Source organism: Danaus plexippus, chromosome 2 (genome assembly GCF_018135715.1).
Source record: "Danaus plexippus chromosome 2, MEX_DaPlex, whole genome shotgun sequence".
NCBI lineage: Eukaryota > Metazoa > Arthropoda > Insecta > Lepidoptera > Nymphalidae > Danaus > Danaus plexippus.
The window spans coordinates 5179389-5204835 of NC_083537.1; the positions used below are offsets into that span (position 1 = coordinate 5179389).

General features: G+C 31.3%; 5 protein-coding genes across 13 annotated transcripts; 4 read left to right on the forward strand and 1 right to left on the reverse strand.

Moving 5' to 3' along the window:
• Nucleotides 1-2660: 2660 nt before the first annotated feature.
• LOC116779531 (uncharacterized) lies at nucleotides 2661-3771 on the forward strand. The gene is made up of 4 exons (XM_032673878.2): nucleotides 2661-2993; nucleotides 3176-3279; nucleotides 3366-3548; nucleotides 3631-3771. Exons 1-4 carry the CDS (start codon nucleotides 2912-2914, stop codon nucleotides 3640-3642), a joined length of 381 nt encoding a protein of 126 aa, XP_032529769.2. The 5' UTR covers nucleotides 2661-2911; the 3' UTR covers nucleotides 3643-3771.
• On the forward strand, nucleotides 3600-3917 carry LOC116779532 (uncharacterized). The gene has a single exon (XM_032673879.2). The coding sequence runs from the start codon at nucleotides 3600-3602 to the stop codon at nucleotides 3915-3917; it is 318 nt and encodes a 105-aa protein (XP_032529770.1).
• A 57-nt stretch (nucleotides 3918-3974) lies between these two features.
• Nucleotides 3975-5950, forward strand: LOC116779530 (ankyrin repeat domain-containing protein 39). Its single transcript, XM_032673877.2, has 3 exons — nucleotides 3975-4111; nucleotides 4178-4399; nucleotides 5065-5950. Exons 1-3 carry the CDS (start codon nucleotides 3997-3999, stop codon nucleotides 5247-5249), a joined length of 522 nt encoding a protein of 173 aa, XP_032529768.2. The 5' UTR covers nucleotides 3975-3996; the 3' UTR covers nucleotides 5250-5950.
• On the reverse strand, nucleotides 5054-10608 carry LOC116779529 (ankyrin-3). 3 transcript variants are annotated; one of them, XM_061529690.1, is made up of 10 exons: nucleotides 10192-10607; nucleotides 9869-10115; nucleotides 9626-9784; nucleotides 9266-9423; nucleotides 9012-9187; nucleotides 8360-8510; nucleotides 7672-7796; nucleotides 7321-7450; nucleotides 6896-7079; nucleotides 5054-6830 (listed from the first exon to the last, which is right to left on the reverse strand). In XM_061529690.1, the coding sequence occupies exons 1-10, from the start codon at nucleotides 10274-10276 to the stop codon at nucleotides 6461-6463; spliced, it is 1785 nt and encodes a 594-aa protein (XP_061385674.1). In that variant the 5' UTR covers nucleotides 10277-10607; the 3' UTR covers nucleotides 5054-6460. The 3 variants fall into 3 exon arrangements, with proteins under 3 accessions (XP_061385674.1, XP_032529767.2, XP_061385680.1); XM_032673876.2 differs by having other exon boundaries at nucleotides 9626-10115; nucleotides 10192-10608; XM_061529696.1 differs by having other exon boundaries at nucleotides 9626-10129; nucleotides 10192-10606.
• Nucleotides 10609-11496: 888 nt separating this feature from the next.
• Nucleotides 11497-24999, forward strand: LOC116779346 (rho guanine nucleotide exchange factor 7). Of its 7 annotated transcripts, none has more exons than XM_032673598.2 (10): nucleotides 11498-11608; nucleotides 11932-12142; nucleotides 12485-12647; nucleotides 12765-12983; nucleotides 13317-13515; nucleotides 13656-13877; nucleotides 13952-14164; nucleotides 16940-17201; nucleotides 18166-18366; nucleotides 24693-24999. In XM_032673598.2, exons 2-10 carry the CDS (start codon nucleotides 11959-11961, stop codon nucleotides 24947-24949), a joined length of 1920 nt encoding a protein of 639 aa, XP_032529489.1. In that variant the 5' UTR covers nucleotides 11498-11608; nucleotides 11932-11958; the 3' UTR covers nucleotides 24950-24999. The 7 variants fall into 7 exon arrangements, with proteins under 7 accessions (XP_032529485.2, XP_032529489.1, XP_032529488.1 ...); XM_032673597.2 differs by lacking the exon at nucleotides 24693-24999 and adding an exon at nucleotides 19568-24325; XM_032673599.2 differs by lacking the exon at nucleotides 24693-24999 and adding an exon at nucleotides 18953-19374.
• Nucleotides 25000-25447: the final 448 nt, after the last annotated feature.

The window sequence follows — 25447 nt, forward strand, 5'->3', positions numbered from 1 at the left end:
TTTTAACATGATTAAAAATATATATGTATTTAGTAAATAAAATAATTATGTGTCAATTTCAATAAATAAATTATTTAAAAACAAATTGATTTGATTTTAAAATTAGTAAAATACGGAATATAATTTTAGTTCACTTAATAGAATGGTTGGTATTTTAATTTTTGTATATTTCTATATAATTATATACCTAAATAGTAAATATAAATTTTATTATACGTATTCCGGGTACGCCTGAGAGATAAAACTGTTGACATGGTTTTATTTTATTTCATTGTGGGTTTAATGACTAATGGACTAGATGCTCGCTTTTCACCGATTTCATTGTCAAAACATTCATATATGTGATAAGATTGATATTTAATTTTTAATAAAATATACATTGTTTTTGATTTCAAAAGACCCATTAAACTTAAAGTATCAGATATCTCTATAAGAAAAAAATTCGTTCATTGTTTAGAATAGATCTTATACAAATGTACCGCCTAAATAAAAAAGCAGTAAGTATTATAAGTAGTAATATATAAATTAACAAATTTTCAATTCCATTATTAATTAAAAACTTTTTAAAACTCTAATTAATATTTTTTTACTATTTAAGTGGTTAAACTTACCTGGGTCTCTAAATGTCTTAACATATTCCATGAAACGGCTTTAAAATATGTGCCGAGTGAAGTTCTAGTCAAAATTTATAAACAATACAATAAAACGCTTCAAATAATTTATCATGAATATTAATAATGAATGTATTAATATTCAACTATCATTAGCGAATAGGAAAATGATAAACGACGTGACACAACCGATCACGTCACGTTGTTTACATACAATTTAATTTGGGCGAAACGTTATGTCCCTATATTTATGCCATTACAAAATTTGACGTACCACTATGTAATAATGTTTTAAATAATATCAATGTGTTAGAAATGCAAATGTTAGGTCATTTAAGAAACTATTAGAGACGGTTGACGTATCTAATAGATAAATTTATTCAGGCCGAAATCTTCGTCTTTAATGAAAAGGTGTTAGCAGAGCCGTAATTAGAGCCCTTGGATTAAATTAAATACCATTCGGAATTTTCCAATGGAGATTTAAGCGGATAATGTATTATTATATACAACCTAATTTACAATTTTATTATCGATTGTTACAAACAAAATATAAATTAAGCTAAATAAAAGGAATACTAGGAGTAATAATGTTTGGATTTCTTGCCTCACCGACTAGAAACGATTCAGGTCTTTTGTGAGGATTGCTCTGTCGTCTTAATAAAAAAATATTTATTTATATCAAGCCACAATTTCGTCATAGCTGGAAACCAAATATGTGCAGGTGAAGAACTGAAAGATGTTAGCATGTAAATTCATATCGTATTTTACAGACACAATACAATTGTACAAACGACACGAAATCTTTAAAATATATATCAAAATAAAATTAAGTTTTTGTTATACGCTATATACCATACGGGTGCAAAATTTGTGTTATAATTTTTTTTAAGGTGGTCAATCAAAGACAATTTATATAATGAAAATATTAACTTACACAAAAAAATATTAAAACTAATTTTTCCAATAAAACTATCGCTGTTGAAAAATTCCATTTGCAAAACTCTTCAAGTTAAAACAAATCATAAACACTTCTTTAAGCTTATATAACAGAGTTACATTTAACAAACACTTCCTTTATACATGAAGTGTAATTTTAAAAGAAATATAAAAAAAGTATTTCAGACCAAAATAATTAAATATCTTTTAAAAATATATAGGCTATAATCGAAAACCCTATTCAAATAAGCTTAATTTTTATACACAGAATAATTTTTCTTTGAGTAGATTTAACAACAAAATTGTATTATGAAAACCTATATTCTAAATCACCATTCATCCGTTACTAACAAGAAAAGTTTTGCTCATTTACAAATAATTGGTATGTATGTATACGCATTCATGCATGTTCTTCCTTAACAAGATTTTTTTAATTACTCCTTTTTATTTCATTATGTACCAACGAACCTTACTCTTCGCAATGCTCATATAGTAATTACCAAACAGACTAGCATATTTTTTACTATTTATCCTAGTTAACGATACCAACAATTAAATTTGTGTATATATTTATAAATAAATATGCTCCTGGTTATTACTTATCGTGAGAAGCAAAAGCAATGCAAGCGTAAGCCCTTGCGTTTTTATATAAAGTGAAACTCGGTCACTAGTGACTTGTTAATCCTTATAAGATTGCATAGGATCAAATACTTATTTGGAACATATTCGAATTTTGCGCGGTTTTAATTCTTCAAATCCTCTGTTTGGTATCCTGTTTCATTATTTTAAATAAAATTTACATTATTTATTCGAAGATATGATAACTCTGTCTAAATGTTTTTAGTTATTCCTTTTTCAAATTTTATTGTTTGCAAAAATTTTACATTTGTGCAAAAGTAATTATGATGGCATCATATAAATAAGTTGTTTTCGATAATAAAAATCAAATTAACTTAGACCGCTCTCAACCGCCAGTGTAGTTTTATAAAAGTTGTATGTCCTATATCCTTTAATAAAGAAAGTATTTACCGTAAGAACAAACTGTACAGTATTGTCAGTTTCATAATGTCAGTTGTCACGTTTCATTACCTTCCGATTGCGATCAAGGTACGTCAGAACTCAGAAATAAAGGTCTTAAATAGGTATCAAACACCTTTCATTTAAATTAACGTTACTGTGTAATAATTTACATAATGTGCTTATAATTTGGCTGCAACTGTAATATTGCCAATTTCCTATGCAACAAAGATAATCTCTACCTTTGATTTCCTACTATATATGTGTTGTTTGTGTTGACTGTAAGTAATAAGATATTGACTCTTGTATTTTAACTACACGTCTAAGTATTAAGTTATCCGTAATCAATGCCATACATTTTGATTCGAGGCAATCTTGCTTCGTATGGGCATAAAAACCCTTGGCGAGTCTTGGTATCCGGCTTGAAAGGTAGATTTCGATTACTAATACGTTTATCTAAAAATGAGAAATATTATCAACAAACAGATCAGTCATGTCTCTGTTATCTAGTTTATGGGGCATATGTCTATTCTCATTTTTAAATAAACTTTGATGTCTTTATAATAATTTTATTTTGAACATATTGTATTAATAACTCTGTTTTTAAATAGCTGGTGACATTGAGCAACTGAAAAGATTTGCATGTGGTGGATATTGTGATGATTCTACCATAGTCTACCTGCAGCATCCCTGTGTAATCTTGAGTGCTCTTGAGGTACTACTATCTACTTGACTATTTCTTCCTTTAGCATTTCAATTTTCCATAAATTTAGAGGCTGTAATTACATTAAATTATTACAGGTATTAGGTTACAAAGTTGTAGCATCAAGTTCAACTGCTGTAAAACAAGATTATAATGAGTACATGTGGACTATGAGAAAAGAATTTTCTGAGCCAGAACCATCAATAATTGTTGAACAAGACAATATAACAAACTTTAGTAAAGAAGCTTTGCATTACCAACATTCTAATAAGGACGACGAGGTTTAGCTATACATATATAGTTTCATTGTTTGACTTTAATTTGATATTAATATGGACACAAAAGGGAGCCGTCATGTTTCAGCCTCTAATTTGATTGCAAATCCTATTCCTGAAGTAGAAGATGGTGTTGTATATGTCGCTATAAAAGGGTCATTGCATTCTAATGATTGTTCTGCATTTGGATTAGGACAGGAAGAAATTAAAGCACTTATCAAGAAATTTCCAGGCTCTGGATCAGATGTTGTTAATGGCATTACCATTAAGTCAAATGTTCTTCAAGCTATAAACTCTATGGCACAGCTTGGATACAAAGTTGTCTGTAGTACTGGGGAGACCGAAATTACTTGGACCCTTCAAAGAGATCTTTAAATTTTTTGTTGTATAACACATATGTCACCAGTATATTAATTGATATTTTATTCATAGTTCATGTAATAATTATATTGAAATGGATCATAAATGTAATCTTATTAATCACAGCACCTGTTGTGTGTCTAGTGCTAATAAATCTGTGCAACAAACATTGTCCGAAATGGATTGGGAAAGAAGCATTTGGAATGCAGGTATTTTTTTTACCATCAATTTTTTTTTTATCTTAAGCAAAGCCACTTTTAACAAAAGGATTATAGCTTTTACAGGTGACCAGAAGAGAGTGCAATCACTGCTTGACAAGTCTAATAATCCTAAAGAACTTGTCAATAGCCTTGACAATTCTGGTTATACTGCATTACACTATGCCGCCCGCAGTGGACATTTAAATATTTGCAAACTCCTCTTAGACCATGGCGCCTATATAAATGCCCAGACAAGAAGTGGCAAAGCCACACCTCTTCATAAAGCAGCTTGCTCAGGTATTTGATAAATATATGCACACAAACATGATTTTATCTTATGTGGCTTAACAACATTTCAGTAGTAATCTTATCAATATTCAACCATAGTATATTAATTTTTTTTGTCACATGACTTAAATCTATACTTATTAATATGTTTCAATCATCAAAGAGATTAAAATAAGCTCAGATATTAGTTTTTAATATATTATATACTAGCTACAACCCACAACTCTCTCTCCCTAAAAAAACTTATCACAATGAAAAAACTTTTAAGCCTCGGATGCGTTCCGCCTCTCACTCTAGCCTGATAACGCTTAATTTCGGGATCGGGATAAAAAAGTAGCCTAAATTGCACCTAATCACACCAGCTACCTGCCAATAAAAGTTTCGTCAAAATCGGTCCAGCCATTTCACAGATTAACTGGAATAAATAAACAGACAACAATTGTAAAAAAAATGTTATTTTAGTGTATGTATTCATATGCATGTAATAAAAACTGTTATTTCAATATTGCAAACAGACACTCCAATTTTATTTATATTTAGATCATTTTTTTTTCAACTTTGCATAGAATATATATTGTGACTATTGTGTGAACTTGTTTTGGATATACAAGGATATCTATAGACATTTAAAGCTGGGACTGTTTACAGAATTAAAAATTAAAATTCTCTTACAGGCAAGAAAAATATAATCATGTTTCTTATAAATAATGGAGCACAGATTGATCTACAGGATTCAGACGGTAAAACAGTGCTCCACAGAGTCACTGAAAATAAACAAGTTGATCTCATTAGCACCTTGCTTGAAGCTTGTCCTAAACTAAAAGATATTAAGGATAATAGAGGTAATTTGGCAATTTAACATAATTAAATGTATATTTTGTTTATTAAATTTAATATTTCATATAACTCACTTTCTATATCTTCAATGTATACAATTTTATAATTTATTCTAAACAACTTATAATTAAATCACTATACAAGTAGTTATTTTGAACAACTAAATACATTTATAAATAATGAAATATAATATATAATGGTTATTAGCGTGTTAAGTAAACCCTGTACTACAATAGATACTTAGTGAGGTTTAACGATCTATAGACATTATTTTTATTCTGTATTCTGAAGACTTCCATATGAAGAAAGTATTTGTTATGTATTCACTATATTTAACATCTAAATGTTCTGCACACTGTTCTGCTTTTATAGTTGCTTCTCATATAAGAAACAGGCTTCTTAGAAGTCTTATACATTGTTATGAAGAACATAATTAGTTTTAGATGTATTTAAATTAATATATACATTAAATTAACAAAAATATTTTACATGATCCTGTTTTATAATACCTTACTTCTACCTATTACTTAAGTGTGAGATTAAATTTTATGTAGTGGAAGATCAACTAAACATTTATTTTATTAATAAATTTTGACTAGTAAATAGGTTTTTGTATCACTAATTGTAGTTTCCATAAAAATGTTTTATATTTTTCACTAATGTACAACTTTGTACTAATTTAGGTACAGTATTTAAACATTTATTAAAAAATATTTAATGTCATAGTATTCTTTTATTTCCCTACTGTTTCACTAATTTATATTTTTGTTTAGATATTATTGACTAAATATGTTTCATACATATTTTTTGTTTATATAAATAACGTGTGGAAATATACATATCACAACTACAAAAGACTATTTTGAGTACAAACATTTAATATTTGGTATAATAAAGTTTCTTAATAAAATTTTAAATAACAACATATTAGGACCTACCATAAAAATACTAAAAGATAATTTCATCAGTTCTCACTTTAGACTCTAATAGAAATGTGGCATTGGAAAATCTAAATCAAAACTGTTTTTTTTTTATCATATTGTGCCAGTAAATAAAAGTGGATAATAAATAATCACAACTCTCTCTCTTGTTAACGTAAGAACCCTGTGAAATAGCTATTTAACCAAAATCATGTTTGGGATTTATTAACTAATGAATGTATCCCTCAGCTGTTTATAAGAGTTTAAGTTCTTTTTTCTATTTGTGTTAACTAAACTACTCTTGGACTAGCTTCTATGTATCTTCTAAACTTTCACTTTCCATCATAAGAAATATTTTTAATCTCTTTGGTAATGGTAAAGAACTAACATAAGAATACAAGGGTCTATTTTTACACAATTGGCGTATTTTAATTCTGCATAAATCTAACAGCAGATTAGGTTGCTTACACACTTGGTGCAACCAATCTGAGGTTGTTCCTGTTTTTGGTGTTGGAGCATTTTTGCTGTAAATATGTGTTTGATGACCGGCTTTTAGGAGCATATTAGCGAGTTTATTGGATCGACGATTGCTTGCTATTGTTAGATTGTCTAAACCACAAGAATGAAGATCGCAAGCGTTAACGTCCACGCCATGACGAATTAATAGAATCGCAGCATGATCTCTGGAACATAAAGCATTATTCAGCCACAGTAATTCATTTAGCGAATATCATTAATGTATACCAACTTTTGCAAAAGTAACGCTCTATTAAGCGCAGTGTCGCCAGTCAACGCCGTGGCGTTTACATCAATTTTATAGTCGAGGAAACATAACAGCAATTCCTCGAAATTCTTGGGAGACTCGACGCTTTCTACGGCGATATGTAACGCACTCGCCCCTGTTATGCTGTTACAGACGTTCACATTTGCACCTGCAAATGATAACAAGCATATAAAAGCTAATTTTTGCTTTTGCTATAAGTATAAGAATAACGATTATACGGATTTCTTATAAGACAAAACTGATTTAGTACGTGGGTGATTTAAAATAAATTAATAACAAAAATCTTAACATAGACTTACGAATATAAATTTTGTTCTAATATCGAATTAACCGCGGTCCTAAGTCATTTAAACAAGTAGTATTTTAATAAAAACATATTCTTGTATAACCTTTTTGCAGTAGTATCCTAGCGACGGCTGGTTGGGATAGTCGAGTTGATAAAAGAAGAGGTGTGTCTCCATTATCATTATGCAAATTAATACCTCCTCTCACATTAGCTAACATTCTTACAATTTTTTCCTAAAAGAAGATGCAATAATTAATTTGTATTGTTTATATTATGTCTTATGAGTACGTATATACTAAATAAATAAAATATTTTTTTCTAAGATTTTTATATGAAGATACTTAGTACATAATTAATAATTATAATCAAAACTATTTTCTTAATTAGTACAAAATGTTAACAGGATTACAGATTTTAAAAAAATGATTTATTAAAATATTTCAATCTATAATACCTCTCGCTGTATAATAGCGTTATGCAAAAGTTTGTGCGAATATGTTATGCGAGCACCGGAACTTAACAAAAGCTCAACAACTTTCGAATACCTCTGCCAAACGGCTTCGCATAGAGGAGTATAACCTGAAATTTTTTTACACTTAGTATTGATGTTTAAATCACGAATGTCCAGACTAATATTTGGCGTAATTTATTTTAATATGTTTACATACATATATTCATGTAAGGTTATTTTATGTTATTCATATCATTTTCAAGCGCCATTTTAATATATATATATATTTACCTAACAGTATTGATTTTACAAAAAGGTACTAATCGTTTTATATTACAGGACTTGCATTTTTTTTTTGTTTCTGTCATGCACGATAAAAGAAATTTAATTATATAGTTATGATAAACATAATTTATTACAAGATTAATTAATTTAAAATTTGCTTAGCATTGCTAAATATGATAATCACTCAAGCCAGTTAACTGAAATGTTCGAGTAACTGTTAAAGTTTAATGGTAAAACCGGAGCATAGAAAAATTATATGAGAAAGAGAAATATTTGTATTTAACTTAATATAATAGAACATCTAAATTGCTGAGGCAGTTTTTTATCATCAAATACAACATTTTCGCATAACATATACAACATATGTAAACTAAAAAACCGCAATTAAATACATTTCATAACTAACCATTGATTTCTTCACCGTTCACATTGGCACCAACTGATATCAGGTACTTAACAACATCCAAATGACCCCTCCCTGCTGCCAAGTATAAGGCTGTGCGTTCATTTGTGTCTCGAGCCTCCAAATAAGCTCCATTACTAACCAGAACTTTCACCTTAATAAATAAAACATATTGGGTACAGCACATATTAGAGCAATGATAAATTTTATTAAAGCTATAACAAACTCAATATAGCTGCCAAACAATATAGAATACATACTATATTTTGAATTACAATTTACTATATCGCGTTTATATTTAAAAGATTCACAAGACAATGAGCTACTAAAAGGTTATACTAACACAAAACACCAATACAAAGGTTGATCACAATCAGAAATCCAGAAATTTGACTAAAAATGACACATTTATGTAGTTATGTACATACTATTGCAATTATAATGTAGAAAAAGATTTAGATTATTTTCGATTTGAGTATTTTGGTGGTTCAACTCTTCACAGACTAAAAATAAAGATGTATATATATATATATATATAAAATAATATTTAATTAATAAATACTTTTATTTGCTCTCCTAAGCCTTTACAGTTGATATAAAGGTTTAGGCTATAGCCTGCACATATCTTAAAATAACTTTAATATAAAACACTAACCAATTTCAAATAACCCCTTGATACGGCGAAATGCAATGGTGTCATCTTCTCATAGGTTTTGTAGTTGACATTGCCGCCAGCCGCTAACAATTGCAGTACTATTTCTATATGGTTTCTCATACTGGCTATGTGCAAAGATGTTAAGCCATCCCCAGCTGGGAGGTCTACTTTACAACCTTAAATAATATCTCATCAACAATTTATAAAGTCACAATTTCTAGCATATTTTTGATATGTAATTAACTTCAACATACCAGCATCTAATAGATGCCTTACAATTTCAGAGTGGCCCTGTTCAACTGCATAGTGCAAGGCAGTTCTCATAAAAGCATCCTGTTGGTCAATTCCATTAGACACCACAGAAGCTGATGCTATAGCAGCACCGGTACATTCAAGTATTGCAGCATACCATCTGAAAGAATTACATAAGTATATGTAATTGATAAAAGCTTTCAATGTATCTGGTAGCTTCCCAAATAAATGATTCTCTCAAGAAATAAAAAATATTTTTTACCACATGTAAATCAAAATTAGAAGAATAAATCAACATTGTATGTGGTACCTTAGAGTTTATTTCTTTTCGTAATTTAAAAATGTTAGTTCTTAATACTTACTGATACATTGATGACCATGTTTCATCTTCTTTTGTCGTAGGAGCAACATTTATTGTCTCTTCATCCCATTCCAGGTCCAACTGTGGTGTGGATACAGCAGATGTAGGGCTTACAGGAGTTTTCAAGCTTAGTTTACTTTCATCACTACTTGATCCATCGCTATGAATAAATACAAAGTACCCTTGATTTTTATCAGACTTAAGAGAATCTTGAAAGGAATCAGATTCATTAAGTGGACTAGACCTTATTTTTCTATCACAAGTGTTTTTACATTTTATAACTGTATCTTCATTGGGGCAATTTCCACGCATTTTTCTTTTTTGTGTCTTTGAATGCCTTTTCTTAGAAGCACTATTAGGAGACAACTTTTTTGGAGTGCATGTAGATTTAAAATAGTCAATTAGTACTTCGAAAATTTCTAAATTTCCAATGTTAGCTGCTTCTCCTAGAGATGTTTTTCCATGACTAGTTATCTTGTTTAGGTTGGCACCTGAAAATTTATATCTGTGGTTGACTTAATATTCATTAATTCATATTAATCAAACTTGACTACTATTAAAGTGTACCTTGTAGGACAAGCTGAAGCACAGAATCTTGGTCATTTTTAAGTATTGAGTCATATAATCTATCTTCCAGTGACTTCTCTGCCATATTCAAAATATTATAACATCAAATCCCAAATTTGAGCGATAATAAGACTTCTAGATAATCAATAATAATGAATATTTACTGAGACCAATAATTACATATAGAAAATATACATTTAAAATTATTTCTTCTTTTTAAACTATTTCTTCTAGGTAAATAGAATAACTTTAATCTAGAATATTGCATGGCTTATTTGTCGATTTAAAAACATTTCAGACTTGAATCTTAGCTGTTTTATTTCTTTGAAGACACCAATAACCAAACACTTAAATAATACTTTATTGAAAATTACATTTCATTCATGATTATTAAATATTATTTAGAATCTGACTTATAGTACCTAAAAGTCTTACTATAATGTCAAATATAAAATGACACTAGTAAGTAGTAACTAGTAAAATTGTAATTGTAAGTCATAGCATAGACAAAAACTGGTAAATAAAACATCCCAAAACCAATATATTTTTAAAAATTCTTACTATTACCAATATATAATAAATTTTGAAAAACATTAAAGTTCATTTGATTGGTACCATTCCGTCTATAACAAAATATGGCTTGAACACTTAATTAAGGTCTAGATGTCTCTAACTATGTCGTGTTTTATATTAAAAGATTACCCATTTACAAGCTGCACGTTAGTTATATAATCTAAAATATCATAATTTAGTGTATAATATATTAAAATATTGTATAAGTGTATAAAATTAATTTTGATTTGGTTAAATAAATTTAGTTCTTCGACAAAATTCTAAAACATTAGCCTTCGTGTTTTCTTTTATATATTGCATGAAAATATGATCAGTTGTATTTTAAATTAAAAAGCCAATTATTTGTCAAGTTTTATATACGCTTGATAATATGCAATAAAAAGAGTAAATCACATAATAAACTTAATTTATTTATCATGATGCATTTTATTTAAAAAAGTCTTGTCATTGTTTCAGTGGATTTGATACTATAGTATTACTATTGATGGATACTTATAAGGAACTGTTTATTTCGGTTGTAAATTTATTTTTAGAATGAAATGTTTGTTAAGATAAATTTTCTTTAATTGTAATAATTTGGTCACAATAGACCCAATTAAGATGTTTACATACATTAAATGTTAATATATTTTTTTATACAAATTTTACGTCACACAACATTTTTGATACCATCAAATAATAGGTATTTAATAGTCCCTAGAACTTTCCCTGTTTAATATTAATGGCTTTTAATTTATTTTTAGGCTATGACAAATGTCAAATTTTGGTCACACAATCTGTGATATTTAATATTTATTTTTGGAAGACCGTGAGTGGAGTGAAGCGGATATAATTATATATATTTGTACGCAAAAATTTACCTAAATTTCTTAAAATTGATTGCATTATAGCAATGTTAGTTAATACTTTTATAGTGCTTTTGAGAAGTTGTATCTGAATGATTTAGGATATTCGATAAGCATTAATATTTACCTATTTCCTTTACTGTCATTTTTATTTCTTTTTATGTAAATATGTGTCTCAGACAACTTCTCTTATTTTCGGTCATACTCATTTTATTTGCATTAGCATGTGAGCACCCAATAGAATAGCAATGGTGTAGGTGGTTAAATCAACCTACATATTTTAAATAGTGAACAAATTAAAGTTACTACTTTTTCTTTTCAGAAAACATGATATTGTTCTCTTATCAGAATGTCTGTTGAGAATTGCTTAGTGAAGGCAATTTATTCATTCAAGGGTAAAAACAATGATGAATTATGTTTCAAGAAAGGTGACATTATTACAGTCACTCAGAAGGAGGAAGGTGGCTGGTGGGAGGGAACATTAGGTGAAACAACAGGATGGTTCCCTAGTAACTATGTTACTGAATATAAAGGTAAATATTAATAGATTCTAGAACATTCTTTATAAGATGTGGGTTTTAATTAAACAATTAAAATTTATAAGTGACCCGTCACATATATTATAATTATCTACAAGCTGTTCAATATGATTATTGTATTTAGAGGAAAGTTTGCACTTAGAAGTGAGTCTGGAATTTTAAGAATAACAATGTAATTTTTTAAGATCTACATTTCTCATTAATGAATTAAAAAGATATAGAAATTCACAGAAAAATAGTCAGCATTATAAAATTGTGTACCTAGTAAATCTGAAAAACATAGTTTTATTTAAAAGATATCATGGTCTTATTTTCATCCTACTTCTATTTTCATAGATACTTCTGGGTCACTGACCACATCACCAATAAGAGCAGCTTCAGAAATACAGGCTTTTAGAAATGTAGTTCTAAAAGACATAATTGATTCAGAAAAGGCTCATGTAGCGGAAATGCAGGGTCTTGTCAGCAATTTCTTGCAGCCATTAGAAAAGAGTGATATGTAAGTTACCTCATACATAAATAGTTACGAATATATTAACTGAGTAAAAGTGAGTTATTGTAAAATATACTCTGCCATAATATATTGAACATGTTATAAAATACTATACTATTTCAGATTGGTTAAAGATGAATTTAAGCAGCTAACCGGAAATATAAATGAGGTGCTGCAAGTACATGAGCAGTTCCTCTCTCTTTTAGAGGAATGTGCAATGAAGACAGGGCCAGACCAAAGAGTGGGAGGGTTATTCTTACAGTGGGCGCCAAAGATCAAGACAGTACATCTGACATACTGTGGTGGACACCCCAAAGCAGTCTGCGTTCTTGATAAATACAAGTACGTTTGTAACAATTATTACATTGTTATACCTTTGTTTGCTTAAATTAATATTAACTAATAAATACTTCATAAAAACAATGAATATGTAATTAATATATGTGGTTGTATTAATGTATGAGGGGTAATTTAAAATAAAAATGATTTATGTGTAAATATTGAATGGTAAAATTATTATAAACCCAAACAGGATTGAACAACAACCTGTGGTGTTTTGTGTTATAATGTTAATATTCTGGATTTTACATCTTTCAATTCTGCATGTGTCAATGAATTTTTCTTTCTATTTTAACCAATTAATTTTTAATTGACAACATCACTTAAATGTTTTAGGGAAGAACTAAATACCTGGATGGAAAATGCCGGAGCAGTGTGTCCGGGGGTTCTTGTTCTTACTGCCGGTTTATCAAAACCATTCCGACGTCTCGGAAAATACCCTGCCATGTTGCAAGAACTGGCTCGCCATGTCCATGAAGCTCATCCAGACAGGGGTGACACTCATAGAGCATCTGTTGTTTACAAAGATATAGTTGTAAGAAATACTTAGATATGTATGAAAATTCCTCAATTGTCTCAAACACAAATACAGCGTTTTGAAATAAATTAATTTTGAAGCATAATACACAAGGGAAATGTTTTGTAAATTTTCAATAATAATAACCTTAATTTTAGAGTGCCTGTGCAGCTTTGAGGCGTCAGAAGGAGTTGGAACTTCAAGTTGTGACGGGTGAAGTCCGTGGCTGGCCTGGTGGTGAGCTCACGTCACTCGGCGATGTTTTACACATGGGTAGTGTTGCAGTTGGACCGTCACATCAGGATAGATATCTCGTACTCTTTCCTTCGGCTTTGCTACTACTATCAGTTAGTAAACGCGTATCTGCGTTTGTTTACGAGGTAAATAGAGTTTTTATTAGATTTCTTAAAATTAGATACTTAGATGCTATTTACAATATTTTCTTGTGTATCAGGGATGTCTTCCATTAACTGGTATAAATGTATGCAAGCTAGAGGATTCAGATACAAGGAAAAATGCATTTGAAATAAGTGGTCCAATGATAGATACTATTGTTGCTGTTTGCCAAACCAGAGCTGAAGCTGATAATTGGGTCAGCTTGCTTCAGAAGCACTCGAACAACAGCAGCCCTTCACATGAGCCTTCCCAGCCGCAATCACTACCTCATGTAAGTTTTTAGTATTAAATATAAGAGATTAATTATATGTATAGAAATTTTCATAAGAATTATTCTTTATTAGTTGACCCGATCTCCTTCTGAAGGGGCTCTCTCTAGCATCAACTCTAGTAGACGCAGTTTATATCACGTGACCCTGCCACCGTCGCACTATCCGTCCGCATCCCCATATTATTCATTAACAAAATATTTTGCAAGGTTGGTCAAAAAAAAGGTCATCACTAGGCAAATGTTGCGTAAACTTCTACACGAAAAGCCTTGGGCTAAAGCGTTCGAACTCACAGGCCTGCCAGTGATGAGACGACATAAAAATCACATAAAGCTCAAAATAGATAATGATGGAACTATCGCTGAAACTGATTATTCTGATAGCGATAGGAATTCTGAAGACAGTGATAGGGAAGTGGAAACGACTGAAAGTTGTTCCACTTCAAGCTGCACTAACTCAGCATCAGCTGGCACGAATAATTCATCTAAAATGATGAGACAGGATGCAGTCGAAAGTATCGGACCTAGAACAATTTCTTCTTCCTGTAGCAGTTGGTGTAGCAATTTTGGTTACGTCAGATACTTTGATACGTCAACAGACATGATGCTCGATGCACCAAACCCAAAAGGTGACTGCACGAAAAATATATTTGCTTCTGTACCTAAAAGAGCAGATGCCAATGTAAATGAATATAATTTACAAAAATCTTCGAAATCCAATAATTTGAATGTTTGCATCCCTTACCAACATTCCGGTAGCGCAGAAAATTCTAGTTTAGAAATAAAAAATTATATGGCTTGTGAAGATTTAGTGAATATGGATCAGGATATGCAAATAAATAATTTTGTCGACGAGACAGATTATGTGCCGACGAGGCGAAGCTTTCCTAACTACAGCGTAAGAAACGATATCCCAAAGTTGTGGAAGTCCACCGAAGAAAGGTATACAAGAGAAGAAGAAATTAATAACAATCTTATGATATCTGATTTATTACAAGTTCTTGATCCTCCATCGCCTAAAAATTCACGAGATTCTTTTCTAGAATCACTTATAATAGATCCACCTCCGATGTTTCGTAACGAAAATGACGACCTTAAAATTCTAAATGTGAATCTAAACGCCAACGTTCCTTTCCGAAAGCATTCACTAAACTCGGACAAAAAGATTAGACGTTCGACGTCAAGGTCAATGGTGGAGACGGATAAGAAAAATAATAATGGACATTTGGAGAGAATGAGTTCACAGTCTGAAACGTCTAAAGTTAGGCGAAAATGTGAATGCTGCAATCGTTCTTTATGTCCAAGTCCCAGATCTTCAGACTCTGGGGTCGCTGGTAGCTGCAATTTAGCGTCACCTGATTTAAACATGCACGGCAATGATTCGGATAGCCATGAGAAAACATCAAATGACATGAAAGATTCTCTCAACAATCTATCTGATAGTAACTTCAATAACAGAAAGTCAACTTTATCTGAAATCGAAGCAGCGACATTTGAAGATCAATGTAGATGTACGTCTCCTTTCGGGTCGACTGCTAGAACCTCGTGTGTGACAAGTGTAACCTCCGAAATTAGTCTAGACGTGAAGGATTTATCTAAAGCAAACGTAACATCTACCTTCACCGCCCATCCACCAGTGCCCTCTCCCGAAATCAAACGAACATCGATCAGAAGGAACATCGAGCTATACGTGCCGGAAATTAAAATTAAGCCAGCGGTTCCACCACGTATTTATAGGAAGCCAAGCACCCATTTGGAGATACCAAAAAATGTGCGACATCACATGCCATGTCAATGGAGCACATTGAATATTACTGAACGAACAAAACCGAGCTTGCATTATCACATGCGGATATACCGGGAGAAACCGGAAGATAATATGCACAGACTATCAAGAAAAGATATGACAAGAAATTGCGATGTTTTCAATAAAGAACACAAACGGAAGGATGAAAAGACTTCGACATCCCAAAAGACGCGGTCACGTAGCGAGGATTTGGCCAAACTGCAGAACGGTTTAACGGAAGCTCAGACTGGTTTCGTGGTCTATCGTTCAGATCTGTACGCACACTGGTGGATGAAAGCCAAATTACCGATAACCGTGGTCACCGACTCAGGCAAGGATAATTTTTTTGTAAAGTGAAACTGTTTGTGTATCACTGGTTTGAAGATAATGCCTTAAACTTTTGTAACCACTAGATTAATATAATCATTAGATCCCAGTGCTTTACTTGATCATCCTTGCCTGTGTTTATTCATTTAACTAACTGAATAAAAATCACTGCAAATAGATCACACACTAACAAATTAAGAAACCTGTGCATGGAGAGGCTTTATCGACGTTTTCTTTTGTAAATTTTTGGGAACCATTTTAAATTGAAACCCCAATTCGATGGACGAAATTATAAGACAGAGTGGAGTTTTCTGGTTGTATTATTTGGACCAGTTTCTTGAGAATAGATATCAGTGTTTTTTTTTTGCATATTTAGGTTCAGTTTATAGATATAGTAAAATATGTTTGTTACGTTTTATATTTACGTTGCGACACGAGAATTACTTTCCACATAATAAATAATAAGGTCTTACGTGATGTAGAAAAACATAGAAAAAAAAATTCACTCTATTTGTAATATTTGTATTTTAAAATAGTGACCATAATATATAAAAAGTGTTTCTTGTGACGCACCCGTAACACTTTATGTGCGAGAAACCTTTAGATAGGATACTTAGAAACTAGTTAACTATGAATGATGTGCTAAGGTTGTGTTTAATTTTCAGATGGCCTTGAGCGACAGCAATAACGAATTGTCCTCTGGTCTCACTAGTCACAAGAGATCCCATTCATTCAACAATCATCAAAGCTTCACACAGCACACGCAGCAAACACAAAAGAATAAGTCAAAAAATCAATCGGCGCGTTGGCTCCTAAACTCCTGTGACTCACTCGATCAATCGCCAGCTAAATCAAAAATACCTATTGGAAAGAAATTCCCATCCGTGGATTTCACCGACGCAGCAGACATAAGCTACATTAGTAAAGGTGATTTTGTATTTCCTGTGGGATTCTTTAACGCCAGTCCGCTGGCTATTTATAGCGCAGACGACAGTTGAAGGTATTCCGCCAGATGTTTGTTAGACTGCGAGTAATGGTCTTGAAATAATAATGGCCCCGACTAATGATATTCTCTTATTTTTGTCTAATCTGAAATATCAATGACAATAACCCAGCATTAACATTTTTGTAATGTTAACTCAATGTTTAATTTAGTTTATTTTTGATACAATTCGTCTATTTTAAGCTGTTTAATAAACAAAACGTGAAGTTGGTGCCAATAAATTTAATTTCAAAGGAATGTAATACGTTTTTATGAATCAACTTAAATTTTTTACGTCTAGACACTTTATGACGTCCGGTACTTTTCCCTCGAGAGTTCTTATTTCAATGATATAAATATATTTCTTAAGCTTACTTCATTAAAATCAAATTCAATTTTTTTTCGAAATTCAAACTCTGTGAAATAAAAAATATATGAATGCGAAGTGTTATCGAACAAAAACCTTCTTGGATCGTGCCATTTATTTCCATACTTGTTATTTATTTTTCAACCACTTATAAAAAGGATGGAAAAAACATTTTTTTATTTGTATAGATAACTCACGATTATAGACGACAAGCAGATCTTATTTTCTTTTGATTAATTGCGAAACTGACAAAGTTTTCACGTTTTGTTTCCTGGGTGATAGTTTTTCTTTATGAGTAATCAATTTTGGAAAAGTCAAAACACGTTTACCCCTAGAACTATAAGTTAGGGTAAAGACGAATTAAAATTCAATATAATATGTGGAATATGAAATTCATCTACAATCACAGGACTCGAACCTGCAACTTCAACATCGCGTTCCTGTCGCTACATAAATGTCCAATTCAAATGTTTGGAGACGGCTAAATAACTAATTTAGATCTCATATTGACGGGACCACTATAACAAACGATGTATTTCCAGGGTGGAGCATAACATGTCTTCGTCCGGCGCCGCCTTTACGTCCGCAGTCATTTACTGTGGGTTCAGATGAGAACATCGGCCCCACACACCCGTACGCGCCCCACCAGAGGAAATCAAACTCCTACGAGGAAGATGCCCTCATACTGAAGGTCATAGAGGCTTATTGCACTTCCGCCCGGTGTCGCAACGCTGTTAGTTCGGGTGAGTACAACTGTCTCTTTCACACTAACAATTTTCCGTCAAAATGTGGGAACATTGAGAAAATATTCTTTGGAAGTTGTCTTCACCAGAACAGCCAATATGTCCCAGTTGTACTTAGCGTCCTTTAATCTGAACATGATTATAACAAATAAATACTATAACTCTCAATAGTTTTCTGGTGAAATAACATCTTTGTTATATATTCTCTGTACGCACATTTTCAATAATTTATATTCATAATAATATGATTCTTGTGACGTGTACCGAAATGTAGTTCCCATTCATAGTGTTTTTGTCCATAAATGTTATTTGTGTACATTGACATTAAAATATAGGAGTACTAACCGATTAACCACGTTGTCGAAGTTTTTGTGACGTCACGGAAATCAGCTGATATAACGGTCGTTCTATTTTTGAAACTACATAACACAAAAAAATCAAACAGGTTTTATGAAAAGACATTTTTTATAATCTATAAAAAAATAAATATTATATAATTATATAATCTGTATAAACTGGAATGTTTTATTGCATCGACTGTAGAGGCTAAGGTTATACTACTAACATAGCTTTAATTATTATGCAGTACCCAATATACCACTGGAGATATTCGAGTCTACAAGGAGGAGACACGCAAAGACAAGAAATCGTATAATCAGTTGGTTATTAGAATAAAAGACAGTTAACAATAGAGCTTGAACATACATATATGTCGTTCGTGTATGCCTTGCGTTGAATACTCCTAACACACCATAATATACGCCTATGTAGTAGATGCATGCTTTGTCTATACTAATAATATTAACTATATCCGTAGCTCTAACAATAATCTCATATTTAAAGGTACATGTTTATATGATGGTTTTATTTTTTAATTATAGTACAAAGTAGCTAGTCATTGTTGTTACGTAAACAGTGTTAGTATATAGTAATTTATATATGGTATTTAACTGATCTGGACTTATTTATAGCTTGCTCGTATGCCAAATATAGAGGATAAGGAATCTCTATACGTCTTTTCATATGAATAATTGTTATCTACTTACTAAATATGATATGTATATACTAACGTATAAAAATACAACCGCACAATGAAAACCAAGCTAGTATCGGACTAATATCCGTGAAGAGGTCAACCAGAGTCGGTCAGTTCTGAATGTTTCTATTTTGTTACATGCGGCCGCCTTTATACCACCTGCAGTGGACTACTCCCATTATAATTTCGGTAAAGTACAATATCATGCACCCGCTACTAACATGCCTCTTACGCACACTAAACTGTCGGTGACGTCAGACAGGAGTACCAAAGTGAAGCGGAACAAGAGCTCGGCCGACGCTTACATGTACCGGGCACCTGATAGGAGATTAGTGCCGGATAGGAAGTACAACCTGAATAGATCTAATCCAAATCTATGGGATTGCGCTGAGCGGAGGCGGACGAATCTGATTGGTGGGAACGAACGGAGGAGCGGCTCCCAGCCGAGTCTCGTGCCCCTTCGCGCTACCACTTCCCCCCATCCAATCCAGCCGTCACAACCGCCACGCTCAGCGCGTTCGTCTACATGGTGCTGTGGGACATTCGTCAAGCAGCTAACTAAATCCCATCATTTCGACTGACAGTGAACTCCCACTAGACTAGTTCCTCCCCCCCACTCTGGACGCTACCTCCCCTCGCTATAATCCAGCTAGGTGTGCGTTTTGATCGAGTGTCAGCTTCCTAAATCATTCATCAACCGACTAAACGGATCGTGGTGATAGCATGTACATATGTTATAACACTGTTTCGTGTGCCATTTTTTTTTCTTACATAAATATGTCATTGAAGTGTTAGATATGTGAACGTAGTTTTTTTTATCATATTCATAGTGAATTTGTTCAGTATTATTATATATAACGTGCTTAAAGGTTATGGTGCGTTGTGGTTTTAGATGCATGTATTCAGCATAGCACGCTTTCATAGCTAACTTATGAAATCGATTTAATATATCTTTATAAATCGATTTCAGGCTTACTGGGATGTGAAATGTTCCTATTAATAATATTAATGTCATGTTATTCGTATTAAATATAACAAAATAATTTAAATGCTTTTTTTCGTCATTATTATTACATGTTATCTAATGACGTTTAAAAATGTATTTATTTGCAACTATTTATAATAACTGGCAACACTATAGTTTTCATTAAATGAGAATGTTTGTTTTAGCATTCGTATGGATTCTTTTTATATCAAATATTACAAGAAAATATATTTCCTTGTTTTGTAATACTATCGTAGCCCCTACTACTGGTTTTTATAACTCTATCAAATTTACGTATTGGTTATAAATGTATTCTCATTTCCAATATATGTTGGACTAAATATTGATATGCACCTGACCGCTTAACGTACTCATTGGTGTAAGTTCATTATGCTTAAAACTTGCTGTAGTTTGCGTTTATGTTAATTCTTGATTTTTAATGAGGTTCTGAGAAAGGCGTTTTATGTGTATCCTTCAGTTTTTAGAATAAAATTTTTAATATTTTTAATAATCACTCAGTTTACAGCCCCAAAACGAAAATTCGTATATAAGATTTTTCTGAAAATACATACTAGTTGGTCAGCAACAGTTTTCGTCAACCACAGAACCCGTGTTAGGGGTAGAGTACAATTTTATAATATATTATTTATTCCATAATTCCTTCATAGTGATGGCATTGAAAGTCGTCTCTGTATAAAATTGTCTCCTTTTGGTTCTGTTGAAATTTTTTAAACATAATAGTTGTAAGAGTTTGCTTCTTATTATGTATGTAAGTTATATGGAAGCAAAATCGTAATGTATCTTAAGGACAAAAAGTTTTTAAAAATATATATACATATATAGGGTGCTATTAAAATATATGTTAAAATCCAATTGAATGGAATCTTTTAATATAGTTAGTTGAGTTCGTTTCACAATTCGTTTTGTGCTCATTCAAAATTATTTCTTACAATCGAAGAATAGGTCCAGTTTTCCATTGAAACTCTTGTTGGCTGATTGAGCCGTCTTGCACAACAATATCTGTTCGTTCGGAGCAGCTCGGTGACACAAAAACTTGCGTTTTTTAATGTCACGATTGTTATGAATAATTATTACTATTCAACTCTTCCCTAGATTAAGCATAAGAATGAATCGTAACAATCTCTCATTCGTGTATACGTTCACTGATATATTTTAAGAATGTTATTTAAATTTATTTTTATATAAAACTGTTCCCAATGTAGTTTAATGAGAACAGTGTGCCTAACACAGGTTTACATCATCACTCTACATACTAAGCGTTTCCTGTTTTTCAAGTAAAATCCTACGTTTCAATAAAACTAATAGTTACGGATTACTACACGTTACTTTATTATTATGTATATTACACATATAATTATACGAATAATAAAACAGCGCGTAGTAATCCGGAAATATTAGTTTTGTTTAAATGAAAACTCGCGAAAGTCTTATGTCATCATAGAAATCGTTAATAGATTGAAGATTTATTAATGAAAATGTAATAAATCTATCTATCTATCTACGTATGTAGTTTGCGATTCGAACCTGTGTTAAGCACATAGATTTGTTACACTATAAACAGTTCCGTTATACAAATTAACTTTCCGTTAAACAGACGTATGTAATCGCGGCGGAAGGCAGGCATTAGTTAAATATTTAATAGCTCAGCTGCCACATACCCTAACACATCTAGACTGTATTGTAACAATCGTAATGAAATCGGAAATGTTGATCACAGTTTGATACTAGACGTTGTTTAAAATTAAAATTGGAATTAGGTCGGATATAACAAACCGTATTTAGTACTGTCAGCGCTCGGGGAATGTATATTTAAATAGTGCTATTTATTTATGCGAACAAATTACGTCTCTGCCGGTAAAAGTTTTGGATGGAAGTTATAACAAATGATCGTAATACCTGTGCTTCCATAATATGCTTCCACTTGCATTCAAATAAAATATGCAAGTATTAAAAATATTAAGCGTCCGTACTAACAATACTCTATATGAATCTTTACATTTTAAATGTAAACATTAATACGAAAATGTTATTTTTTTTTCTCGCCTATAACATCCAATCGGAATGATTGATTTGTAACTATTGCTAGTCTATGATAAACGATTTTTTTTTAAAAAGGTTATATATTTTTAACATTATTATTCTATAGACTCGGTAGTTAAATATTTTATTTCTTCTACAGCTATAAAAAAGTAGCCTCAACGGAGGAAGCCATGAATGTCAACCGTTTTACACCTGCTTTGTTATTTTATGCATCTTGCAGAGACATTAACGTAAATAGATTTACGTTGCTGCATATTCTCTGAGAGGAACGTAAAAAGTGGGTGAAATAAATTATGAGCCAATTTCTTAAAACATTGAATATTCAAAGCCTCTTGACATTTGTGGTTAATAATATGAAAGTTCTCTAGGACATAGCACAGCATTAAGCAATATTAAAAACATTCTCGGATCAAAAGTAAAAAAATAAAATAATAAGGCTGTTTTTATATGTAGAAAGATGGTTAGGTTAAGCAATTAAAAAAAAAAGATTTTACTCTATCTTCTAGAGACGTCATGGAGCTCAAAGTTTAAAATTAAACGGTTTAGAAGAAATCCTAAACGAAAAATGCAAAATTAAGTTGCTCTCCCATCATGATCTCCCATAATGATCGACACTTTCATTATCATCCATTTAAATATATGTGCTTAATTTCCATCACACTCGCTATTTGTTCTGCTCTTCATTAAAACGATAAAGTACATTTAAAGTATATATTCAATTTGTCTAGCATTTGTTTGTTTACTTGATGTATAGCTTTAATATGTGTAATTGATAAGAATAACTCATATATATAAAGAGATGCCAAATCATATAGCCAATATCACAATTTAGTTATAATGCACTCTCCGTTACTGACGAAACCAAAGTCTTATACTTATAATCTTATTCAAGCTGTTATTATAATATTCATATGTAATCTATTATCACAAAAATTATCTTCTAATGTGTTAATTGTTAATAAAACCACTTAGTATCCAGACATTAAGTCTATTCGAGTTAAAGTGCGGTCTCTATTCGAACACAAACTTAGCCAATTTGCAGGCTTGATTTAATATAGGATCGCCTACACGACGATTAGAACTATTTCAACTACAAAAAAATTATTTCAAAGCAATAAACAATGATTTTAAAAGTATATTAAAATTAAAATACACATGTCAAAGTTAAAAAGAAAGCATTGGAATGTTTTTAATTTTGACAATAAATTTACTTTCTCCTCAAAATATATATTATGTAAATTTAGTCTTGTGCTTATAACATTTCAATTAGAAAACCACATTTATATGCTCTAGAATTATTACGATCCTGTTTTTTTTTTTCAGTTTTTTCCTATATACTATTTTAATGAAAACTATTTTTTAACAATTAATGATGATATTAAAAAAATATCCTATATGTAACAATATCGCTTCCTAGCAAAGCCTACCGTTATATGAACTAACATTGTAATCTAGTCATATTTAAATTACAGCATGCTTACCATTTGCGCTCCAAAATGAGAAAAATAAATGAAAAAAACTATATTGGATAGCAAATGACTCGCGAGTCGAGTTTATGATAAGCCGCTGTGTTCAAATTGGTCTCGAAAAAATAAGCTACACATTTATATATGTATATATATAAATATAACTATTTAAATATCTTTACAAATGTTATTAATAACGAAAATAAGGCAGTTTGCTAAGTGCTGTTAAAACGCAACACATTAAAAGGTCTGTAAAACAATCTTTAATGTAAGGGATGGCGTAGAATGTTATTTTAATGTATTCGAAATGCATTAGTTCATGGTATGGGTGGTATAGTTTTATATGTTTATTTTTTTAACCACATATGTTGTATCTATAAATATTTTTCAATAAATAATCTGTATTGTGTATATTTTTTTTATTTTTAATGTATTCCTATTGAACATCGTACAGACACAAACAATTCATTCAAGTGTACCTAACCAACACAACTGCGACCCTTTAACAATTAGGCTAGGTTCACACAATGCTGATATCAGTTTGATCTTGGTGAAAAATGAATTGCTATCTATTTCAAATTTTAAGATATGGAATAAAATTATTATATTATAGATATTTAATAAACAAACACCGTGATCCAATTGTATTTGCACTTGTGTGGATCGCGCCTTAACCGTCTTACGTCGTATTATATATCAAGGTTGGTACATCATAAACATTTATAAATAAATTTGTATATATATACATTTCATTCTTTCTACATGATTACATTTTCAGAATGTGACGACGAATCCCCAGTGTCAATAGAGGCCTTAGTTAGATCTCCGTCGCTGCCAATTCACTCCACTTCGAATCACGGGTCGCCGAGCCTGTGGACTATTGTAATGCGATTACAAAACGATATAAAAACATTGAAATTAGACTTTAAAAACTTGCAACTTCAACTGAACGAAGAGAGACAGGAGAGAACTCTCGCCATTGCTGCTTTGCAATCGCGTAATATTTTTAAAGATGCAAAAGAAAGTAAATGTTAAATAATAAATGCCTACAATAGTATTATTAAAATGAAATTATTTTAACAAAATTATAGTTTTATTTATGTATATTCCTATAGAATAACAAAACAGGAAATAATATGAAATGAAAGGTACCAAATAAATCTGTTTAATAGGGCGCATAATTAATGACTGTGTAATTTATATGCACTCTTTGTCTAAATTAGAACATAGTGTGTTTAATCTGCGGGGATTTGCCTTAATGTAGACATATTATTCTATACGAGCAAACTATAAAGCTCACCCGAACCATCCAAGCGATATAATTCCGAATGTAAGTAATGAAAGTGCACCCGTCTTGTGGCGATTCATAAAGCGAAACTGTTCTGGACAATATATAACTTACAGTATTCTAAAATACGTCGGGTTCTGCCGGCTGTCGGCTGGCTCTATTCACTGGCTGCTCATTCAAGCGAACTCGGTGCACTACATGTAGGTGTAAGGCAAAGGGTAGCAGAGTATTGTGGGCGAGATAAA

What these genes read in the sequence shown, in the direction of transcription:
- LOC116779532 (XM_032673879.2), top strand. Translation starts at nt 3,600, where the DNA reads ATGGACACAAAAGGGAGCCGTCATGTTTCAGCCTCTAATTTGATTGCA.
- LOC116779530 (XM_032673877.2), top strand. Translation starts at nt 3,997, where the DNA reads ATGGATCATAAATGTAATCTTATTAATCACAGCACCTGTTGTGTGTCT. An exon ending in AAGAAGCATTTGGAATGCAG is followed by an intron (nt 4,112 to 4,177) that starts GTATTTTTTTTA and finishes AAAGGATTATAG; the next exon opens with CTTTTACAGGTGACCAGAAG. An exon ending in TCATAAAGCAGCTTGCTCAG is followed by an intron (nt 4,400 to 5,064) that starts GTATTTGATAAA and finishes ATTCTCTTACAG; the next exon opens with GCAAGAAAAATATAATCATG.
- LOC116779529 (XM_032673876.2), bottom strand. Translation starts at nt 10,276, where the DNA reads ATGGCAGAGAAGTCACTGGAAGATAGATTATATGACTCAATACTTAAA. An exon ending in GCTTCAGCTTGTCCTACAAG is followed by an intron (nt 10,116 to 10,191) that starts GTACACTTTAAT and finishes ATAAATTTTCAG; the next exon opens with GTGCCAACCTAAACAAGATA. An exon ending in AGAGCGTTACTTTTGCAAAA is followed by an intron (nt 6,831 to 6,895) that starts GTTGGTATACAT and finishes TTTATGTTCCAG; the next exon opens with AGATCATGCTGCGATTCTAT.
- LOC116779346 (XM_032673594.2), top strand. Translation starts at nt 11,959, where the DNA reads ATGTCTGTTGAGAATTGCTTAGTGAAGGCAATTTATTCATTCAAGGGT. An exon ending in CCATTAGAAAAGAGTGATAT is followed by an intron (nt 12,648 to 12,764) that starts GTAAGTTACCTC and finishes ATACTATTTCAG; the next exon opens with ATTGGTTAAAGATGAATTTA. An exon ending in TTGTTTACAAAGATATAGTT is followed by an intron (nt 13,516 to 13,655) that starts GTAAGAAATACT and finishes CCTTAATTTTAG; the next exon opens with AGTGCCTGTGCAGCTTTGAG.
- LOC116779531 (XM_032673878.2), top strand. Translation starts at nt 2,912, where the DNA reads ATGCCATACATTTTGATTCGAGGCAATCTTGCTTCGTATGGGCATAAA. An exon ending in CTTGGTATCCGGCTTGAAAG is followed by an intron (nt 2,994 to 3,175) that starts GTAGATTTCGAT and finishes GTTTTTAAATAG; the next exon opens with CTGGTGACATTGAGCAACTG. An exon ending in TAATCTTGAGTGCTCTTGAG is followed by an intron (nt 3,280 to 3,365) that starts GTACTACTATCT and finishes AAATTATTACAG; the next exon opens with GTATTAGGTTACAAAGTTGT.